Here is a 9,676-nt window from a genome sequence, read left to right on the forward strand (position 1 = left end):
CTGCTTCTCAGCTTGTCTTTTGTTCCTGTTGCGTAAATACCAGAGACAGCCCAATATAGAGGCAGAGCACACGTTTTAAGAGAGCTGACAAGCCAGTTCCTGCACATACATGCATCTGTGTAAGAGTACTCCAAGTCCAGGGGCCTCTGTGGCACTGCACGGACATAAGAACTGTTGCGTGTGTGGGGTTAGACTCTGCTTTTTGAGAGATGGTGCTCCGACGAGGATTTATTCTGTTTCTCCCCCGACTTGCAGGCCTGCTGGTGGTGGCCTGTTGCTCGGTGTCTATTGTTTATATGTTGGCTTGCACACCCAAGGGTGACAACCAGCAGCTTGCCTTGCCCAGGGTGCACAGTCCGACTGCGAAAGAGGGATATGAAGCCATTCTGCAAGAGCAAGAAGAGCAACACCGCAACTACATCATCAGTTTGAAGAAACAAATTGCCCAGCTGAAGGCTGAGCTCCAGGGCAGGAGCGAGCAGCTTAAGAACGTGCCGGACCAGTACCCAGACCCCGTGGACATTCAACTTGACCACAGTAACCCAGAGAAGGCGCAGGCTAACCTGCTGGCTTTCCTCCGTTCCCAAATAGACAAAGCAGAGGTGCACAGTGGAGTTAAGCTGTCCACGGAGTATGCAGCCGTGCCCTTTGAGAGCTTTACCCTGCAGAAGGTGTACCAACTGGAGACAGGGCTGACACGCCACCCAGAAGAGAAACCTGTAAGGAAGGATAAGCGAGATGAGTTGATAGAGGTGATCGAGTTAGCTGTTGGGAGTTTGAACAATCCAGAGGGGAATGGCAATGCAAAACACCGTGTATACACAGCCTCCGACTTCATTGAAGGTTTGTATGCAGGCAGCAGGTTAGAAGGTCCACATAGTGCTGGTGAGGGGGTCTGGTGTGACTGCGTTGCTGAGGGAGATGGGCGTTATCTCAGAGCACAGATGTCTTCTGGGATGGTGCTAGTGCTGTGACCCAGCGATGCTGTCTCAGGCACAGCTGCAGAATGGCAGCTTTCCTGGGGAATGGGACTTTGTGACAACAGAGCCTGCCAGTCTCTCATAGTGACCACCAATGTGTGCTCGCAGCTCTCTAGTCATGGGCTTGCCTGAACTGACAAAGCGAGGAGTGAATGACCAGGCTGCAACCCCAGATCTGTTACCAGTGTTAAGACTGACAGCTGCAGTTCAAATCCAAACTCCAGTGTTACCGTTACTTCCACCTGCACAGCTCTGCCAGAGTCCGAGTGGCAAGATAGGTTTTGAGGACAGCAGCTGAGGAGCTCAGTAACTCAGCTGGTATCACCCATAACTTCAAATAACTAGGAAAGCTTAACCTTTACAAGGTATCTCCTATACCGGGAGTGGTGCACCTTAGCCCTTGGATTCTAAAATGAGCTAAACAGTCTTTAACCTCACATGTAATATTGAGGTAATAAGTGTGGATTTCTAAAGTGCCACTTTCAACAGCAATGAGTTTTTACTTCACATCTTCTGTCACTCAATCTGAAGTGCTTACTTTTTTCTAGTCAGGCTGCTTTTTCCCAGCCAGACAGAGGTACCAGATGTATTCCAGGAGTTGTGATGTCTTTGTGATTGATACCTGTTCAGGTTAGCCCCTGCTGCACGACAGCTCAGAGTTAAAAGGGCAGGAACATGTGCAGCAGAAGCATGATATGACACAAGATTTCACAGATCTTCTTTCCAAGGGCTCATGGCTGTTTCTCATTTAGTAAGAGAGCTACATTTTTACTTGTAATATGGCTGTCCTAGTTTCACTTCATAGGAACTGGCATGTTACCTGCTTGTTGTTCAATAGTGTTGTTTGTAAGTGAGATTTAATCCACAGCTAACCTAGCTGAATTTGGTATAGGGGAAAAACTTGTTCCTCATCTTCAGATGTTTGTACTGCAGACTTAGAGGGCATGTGGATAAGATGCCTATCTTTGATGGAATAACTGCTCTAACGTGCTGAGCACAAGCCCCCATGCTTATCCCAAATCAATAGCGATTTTGCTGTGGATTGTTTTCTTCATGTAATATTTATTAATAGAGCAGAGCAAAATGCATCCTCCATGTGATGAGGACAAACTATTGCTGCTGTGCAATGGCCAGTTGTTCATTTCCACTCTCTGTATATAATTCTCTGGTGATCATGGTATCGAGAGACAATAGGTTCTTGAGACCATGCTGGGATATACCTGCCAGTTGGGCAGGTGCCTCCCACAGCAGGGACATGAGTTGTTCGGACTGTGGAGACCTTGTTGAGGTAGGTCTTGCCTCCACTCTGGTCCAGGAGCTTCTTCCATACCAGTCAAATTCCTCTTGCTCAGACATGGGACCAGGGCATGGGTAGAGAATTGGGAAGTGCTGCTGGCTGCCAGCATTTGAATGCATCATGGAGCTACATGCTTCCAGTCTCCTCCTTTCTGTTTGTTGTTCAATTTATAATTTCAAAATATGTTTCTACTATTTATTATAGGAGCTGAACAAGCATGTATTACTGTTTGGCACTAGCTCTTTCATGGAGAAAGGGTGAGGGGAAAGGAGGAGATATTTCCTGCCATACATTGCTTAATATTCCCTTAAAGTTACCCTTTTGCCTAGAGCCTTCCTTTATGCACAATCAAGGGTCTTTGCCTGGGTACCAGTGCTGTCCTTGGGGAACAAGACAGAACGTGGTGCGCAGAAAGGCATAGAGAAGGGATGCACACTGCGGTGCTGGCTCTGTGGAGGTTCATCATGCGCTAATGGCCTTGCTGGCTTTCACACACCGTGGTGAAATAATCCAGGGGGAGGAAGCCCTGCATGTGACTCGGAGCTCCAGAAACTGGAGCTCTGTGTTCAGCTCGGTCTGAGCTCAAGAAACCTTCCTTGTGTCCTCCCCTGCAGGGCAGGCCCTTGCTTCTGTAGATGCAAGGTAATAAACTCTCACTCTTACTCAGCAGTGCAAACTGATTTGTTTGCGAATGCAGGGATCTGTGCATCAGGGCTGGAAACAGAGATGACTTGGCAGAAGATTTCCCTGCAGAGTTCCTCTGGAAGTCTCTGTCGTCTCTTGGCAGTCTCTTTTCCCCCATCCTCCATTCTCCAAGAATGGCAAAAACTGCTGATCGAAGCACAAGCAAGTTCATTGCTCTGTATAACTTGAGCAGGAGAAGGGAGGACTGAGTTTTCTGTTCCAATTCTGCATTTCAAATATGTTTTGGACTCAGAACTTGTTTTGGAGACAGTGCTTTTGCAGGTGCCACTGCCTGCACAACGAGTTAGTAACAGGCTGGATTCCATGGCAGCTTCTGGCAGCTTTGTACCAATCCAGCAACACAGCAACCATGAATGGCATTACCCAGCCAGCAAAGCCCGCTGTTTTCATTTTCTGGAAGTGCCCAGGGTAGCTGGAGTTTTCTGGGAGATGTGGCCTGGGTCTGCACTGAAACCCCTTAACCCTGTAAGCTTTTTATCTTCCAGTTGCTTTAACAGTGACAGCACACAAAAGCTGTATGCATTGCTTATGTTAAAGGTGGGGCTGCTGCCCTTGTGTTAAGGTTGAGCGGTGGAGGGATGTGCTGAAATGAAAATCAGGTAGTCGGGGTCAGAGACGGGATTCAAAACCTGAGCTGCTGCTCTTGATATGTGAGACGTGTCTTTGTTTCTGCCCTATTAAGTGAAGCCTTTGACACCAGCTTTACTCAGCTTTACTCAAATGTATTGCTGATCCCAAGTCTCACATATAGTCTAGCATATAGAGTGGTGCAAGTTAATCTTGTTTGCTTGGGCGTCTTGCGTGGATTTTTCTTGTGGGTCACATCTGGTACCTGCTGTCACGTTTTCAGTACTAGTTCATTGCTAACATATGCCAATGGACAGGGTGGTGATGTGGTGCAATAAATTTGATTAGGGTCTGAATCTCTTCCTCATTCCCATTCTGTGCCTTTATTCTTGTCCTTGCAGAGGGAAAATGTTTCTTCAAACACTCCTTACATTTAAGGAGAAATGTTTTGTCTCTGTGGCTGGGATCTCTTGAAATAAGTGTCGCATCCTCTGCAGTTTCTAGACAGAATCACTTGTGCGTGGGAATTAGACTGTGACCCTGGTACCTTACATCTGAGCTAAACTCCTTCTCAGCAGATTTGCTGTTACATGAAATTTGGATAGGATTCTCAGACAGTTTTCCTTCCAGGAGTAATAGCTGACACGTGGTGGAATTTTCCATTTTTTCATATTCAAAACCAAGAGAGCCACACCTTCTCCATGGCGCCTGAAACGCATCCATCTGGCTGCTTGCTGCTTTGCTTCTCTCTTCACAGAGGCACTTGGGCTGTTCAGCTGCTATAATCCTCCCTTCTCCCCCTTATTCCTCCCACTTCTATACCAAGTTCACTAGTTTTCTGCCATGAGGAGTCAGCAAGAAACAACATGGAAAAGATCAGAAATTTCAGTGTATTATAAGCAGGCAAAGGACTGCTCTGTTTCCAATAGAAAGCCAGTTGCTCAGTGGGCAGAATAACAGGTCTGGTCATGAATTTATGCAAATGGCAGCAGACCTGAGTAGATTTGGAAGTCACTCATTTTCTCAGAGATGGAGATAATAATTTGGAGACTCCAACAAGCCTGAGTGGTGTGTTCCATAAGTGAATGTAATCACGGTCTGGTGATACTCCTTCCCAACAGGAACAGTTCCAGAAAATCCCTGGATTGCTTCAGAAATGCCCTGCCATGGCACTGTCAAATATGCTGTACCATAAGTTTTCCTACGTGAAGTATGTGGCTGTCTAGTGACTGGAATTTTAAATAAGGTTTCAGAGACAAATGAAAATGAGTAGCTTTACTTTCTTAAATTGACAGCTGCTGATGGTGGGCTACCTGATGCAGTTTTGCCCTGGAAGCTTATTGGGAGAAAGGATGATGCCTTTCCTCAAAGCATAAGATGCTGTATTTTACTGGCTGTGAAGTGGGAAGACCACTGTTGTATTGAGTTAAAATGGGGACAATAAATGCAGATAAATCCTAACAGCGGTTCCTACAACATCTAACAGAATCTAAGTAATGAGCACGGCTCCAGGGAGTGTTTCTATTGAGAGTGGAAGACCTGAAACCTATGGTCTGCAGAACTGAGGCTAAAATTGTCATCCACTCAACAGTATTTTGTTTAAGGTTGCGTGGCTGTTTGCTAGTTATCAGTTCCATGTAGATCTCTGAAACTTGTTTGCCTGCCCTGCAGAGTAGAGATCAGGTATTTTCCATTTCTTTAGAGAGCCCTGGGAATTGCTGCTCCAAAGACTGGACACTTACTGCTCTTTAGTCAACCCTTCAGCGCAGGTCTTTTTTTTTGCTTCTTACTTGTCCTCTTTCTTCATTTTAGGGTCAGTCTCTCTTCTGACCCAAAGCTCCTGTTCACTTTTTTACATTGGGTTTCTAAAGGCTTTGACTTTTCTCGCTGCCTCTGAAAGGCATGTTCTGAAACATAGCTGCTGTAATGGAAGCAATAGATGATCAATTAACCTTCTTTTATCCACAGCAAACATCTAGCCTTTCCGAGGCTTTTGTTGCAGGAGCAACCTTTTCAGGAAAAGGCTTTTTGTTTTACTTTTCTGAGACTACTTTTCTCCCTTCCTTGTAGCTCATCTCTTAGAATTGAGGCTGCTTCTGAATGACATAAAAAGTACTGATGGCACAAATGAAGTAGTGCCTTCAGAAATGGAAAAATCTTGTGAAAGGCAGGATGTTCTGCTGGGCGAGTCCCCAGAGTGACTCAAGACATTCAGCTCATTTCCAAGGCTTACTGCCTGACCTTGGGCAAATCACTGTGTTCTCTGCTTCTAAAAAGAAGGTACTTAAAAAAGGAAAGAATATGCTTAAAAAAAGGAAAACAAATGGTTTAACTGAGAGTCAAGAATAACCATATTTAATTACATGCATTAAACTTGCATGCAGTTCTCTTCAGGATAAAATGTTAGGATTATAAATTCTTCAGTTAACATCTTGTGCAAGGGAACCTTGCCTTCACCTAAACTGCTTGTTTTTATCTGTAGTAGAAGTCCTGAATAAGAAAAACTGCAGAGTTAGAAGTAGCCTATCTTGATGTGTGTATAGCACTAGGAGGGACCTCTTAGGTCACAACGTGACCTTAAGGTGCTTCTTGCTTATTTGGGAAAGCTTCCTTTATTCCAGAAGTGTAGTACATATCTCTGGGGAAGTGGTATTTGTGGGGTCATTGTTTCTTGGCTGCGGTAGAAGAGGATGTAGAAGCAAAGCCTTTGAGATGTTGCATGATAGCTAGTATTAAATTGGTTAATTTAATTTAGATCTTTGTTATTATGAAAAATACCTGTTCACTATGTCAAACGTGAAACAGTCCATTTCTCTCTAGAGAAAATGCAAATCAGATTTAATTTAGATTTTTGTTTATCTTAATGTCAAAAGGCTACCTTAACCTTCCACAACACAAACTTCCTTGGCAAGACCTGTGTTCAAAAAGTGCCTGAGTAACTGAGTGCACCGAGCAACACACTCGGATCGTCAGCAGGCTTTCTGTAAGAATAGATGGGTGAGCAGAACTCAAAGGCCCGGATTTCCATTCTCTGGCCACCAGGAGGAGGAAATGCAGGAACTATTCGGTCACCATTCAGGCTCCAGTTCAGTAACAGATGTAGTTCATGGTCTGCACCTTGGGCAGACTATATAGAAAAAGCTAAGGGGAGTCAAAGGCACAGCTTTAAAAGATCAGCAGTAAAAGAATGATGGAGCTGCTATCTCACTAGATTCATCTGCTGTGCTGGAGGGGCGATTGGAGCATTTGCTGAATCAGCTTGTATTAAAAATAAAACATGAAGTGAATAACAGATGCATAAATCTGCATATAGATTAACCAACTGAAATATTCATTAAGAATAAAACACACAATGATAGTGAAGATAAGATAGCCCACAGAACTCTGGCCGGATAAAAACTCACCTCACTAATCTTTTGAATGTTCTGGACATAGCAATGTAAAAGCTACAGTACAAGATGAAGAGCTGATGTCGCTTTGCTGTTCAAAGAAATCTTTGACCCAGACCTTCCCAAGCAATACAGACAGAGCTGACAGTCTATGGGTTGGATGCACAGCAATGTTACACATCAGGGAATGACTAAGATTAAAACAAAAAAACCCCCAAAACATTATTTTGATCAAGCTGTTCTTCATAACCAGATGGGGAGTTAAAAAAAAAAAAAGAAACAAGTCAAGCAGAGGAGTCTTCTTCCAATTATGTGTTTTGCTTGTCTTTTGAGTTTCTTCAAGAGGTGGAAGGCAATGCAATTATACTCTCCTACTGAGGAAGTTGTTTAGCGTATTTACAGTGGCTTAACAAGTAGTTAGAATTAGCATTTAATTATTCCTTCTTAAACGTAACAGATATAGCTTTGAAAAAGCTTTATTTCAGTATGCACTGTAGGGACTGAAGTGTCATTTAGAGTGGGTACAATCTATAGCTTTTTTGCCAACTTTGTCTCACTTAAGGTATCAGAATAGTGTTTCAGTGGGGCATGACCAATACTTTTATAGTTCATGCCAACCCTCAGCATGGGACCAATTTTACCCATCAAGTATGTTAAAAGTTCATTCCATACAGGAAATAAGTCCATGCTTGTACGAATTAAATGTCTTTGGGAACTGTCTAATGCAGTCTCCAGGACTGTGTCCTGGGTCTAGCCTCTGACAAACTCCATAGTGTCATCCTTGCAGACCATAACTCACCCAGGAGTGGGCATCATTGCCACAAAGAAAATAAAAGTCTCTTTGAAAGTTGAGTAACAGGAGAGATTTGTCCTGATTGGCAGTGGGTGAAGTTGATGGCTGCTGGGGCCTGGTTGCATAGTTTTATTGGGGGACTTTCCAGAGAACCTCCCAGAAAGGATAAAATGAATGTGCTCATCAGGAAATTGCTTTTCTGGGAGATGGCCTAATCACTCATATTTCAGAGAGACAGGCTGACTTTTGCAGTCTCTCTGCATCACCATTACCATGCATGCCTGCAGTGTGCAATTGGAGCAGTCTGAAAAATAAGGACAGTGTGTCTGCTGGGTTACACTGAGTGTGAGCAATTGGTAACCTTCAGGGGTTTGTAACTCAGCCAAGCCTAGGAATGTGCCTGTGAGAATACCAAACAGCTCCTGCAACCAGGGCTGTGTCCCTGCCAGAGTGACAGCCTCCTCCAAAAGAGGGTGGATTGTGTACTGGTTTAAAAGTAAATATCATGTCTCTGCTGCCTTTTCAGCTAAGGTGTAACACATGAAGACTGCATCCTTTTTTTTCCTGCCCAGGAGCCCAACTTTAATCCAAAGTCTCCTCTCTTTCCTTTTCACACAGGGATCTACCGCACAGAAAAAGACAAAGGCACGTTGTATGAGCTGACTTTCAAAGGAGACACAAAACATCAGTTCAAGAAGATTGTTTTATTCCGGCCATTTGGTCCTGTAATGAAAGTGAAAAATGAAAATGTCAATATGGCTGACACACTTATTAATGTCATTGTACCGTTGGCCAAGAGAGCCAGCAAATTTCGGCAATTCATGCAGAATTTCAGGTGGGTTTTCATTCCAGTGCTGCTTTTGCTTTTTCTTATTTGGAAAGTAAAGATACAATTTCAGGAGTTATGAAGGCCTCAGTCAGTAAAAATCATGCTACTTTTACATAACATTTCATTGTTCCACTAAGAAGTCATTTTTGAGATTATAGAGACTGAAAGGCATTCGGCTGCTTAATGCATTGTGATTAGTAGTAAAAGCAATTATATTCCAGTCATCAGGGTTTTTGATTTGCATGTACCTGGCTTACATGTCTTAATCTGTTTTGTTGGGGCACATGTGACTGTGGCAACATGAGAATTTCATGCCATTAGTTGCAAAGGAACATTTCTAAGGAAAAAGGGAATTAGTGCTCTGAGACACTTTGTCAGGCCTCGTTAGAGAAAAGATTAAGGCAATAGGAGGCAAAAAGGAAATGTATTAGAACTTTCAGAATAGTTACTTTTAAACTTCTTTTCTTTTTCAGCACAGAGACAATGTTTGGAGGGAGAATTTAATTGAGATGTAGCTTTAAATAGCTGCCCAGAAAAGACTGTGTTAGCAGCAGATACTGATTCTTACAACAGGATTTGTTTTGCCTAATTACAGCCATCTAAAAATAGGCTTCTTGTCTAAATTAGCCATCTGATAGATGCTTGTTTTAGGATGGGAGAAATCACCCTCTGGTCATGCTGATCTCTTTGCTGATTATAGATGTACTCTTGCTGACTAAACTTCGTGCAAGAGAGGCATGATGTCTAGCATTAGTTCAGACTGGTCATATCCTTAGGTTACTGGCTTGATCTCTGGTTGATAACTTAGATTTTCTTAAATGTTTCTTAACAAAATGCCAAAGATCTGAACTCTGGAATATCTGTTACAAAAAATCAAGGTTAAGAGGTAGGGTACGTATAGGTGCTTTAAAATCCTTCTTCTCATATTGTCTAAGTGCAGGAGTTATTGCCTGCTCAATCATTCTTCCTGGGACTGGATGGCTTCTTCTAACAGTACAACAAACACTGCTTAGAGAGTTTTTTCCTAATCTGTCTGAAAGATAATCTTTTGTCCCATCTGACAGAGGCAGTGAGCCCCTTTGTCAGGGCAAGGATCTCCGTCAGTGAATCATGCCC

General features: G+C 43.4%; 1 protein-coding gene across 1 annotated transcript in view; it reads left to right on the forward strand.

Moving 5' to 3' along the window:
• Positions 1–209: 209 nt before the first annotated feature.
• The window catches only part of LOC104627346 (chondroitin sulfate N-acetylgalactosaminyltransferase 1-like), a 9,693-nt gene continuing 226 nt past the window's right edge, over positions 210–9,676 (forward strand). The window contains exons 1-2 of the mRNA XM_010295531.1: positions 210–843; positions 8,350–8,579. Of these exons, the coding sequence (XP_010293833.1) occupies positions 210–843; positions 8,350–8,579 (864 nt within the window). The remainder of the gene's footprint in view (positions 844–8,349; positions 8,580–9,676) is intronic.

This window comes from Phaethon lepturus, unplaced genomic scaffold (genome assembly GCF_000687285.1).
Source record: "Phaethon lepturus isolate BGI_N335 unplaced genomic scaffold, ASM68728v1 scaffold51949, whole genome shotgun sequence".
NCBI classification, from domain to species: Eukaryota; Metazoa; Chordata; class Aves; order Phaethontiformes; family Phaethontidae; genus Phaethon; species Phaethon lepturus.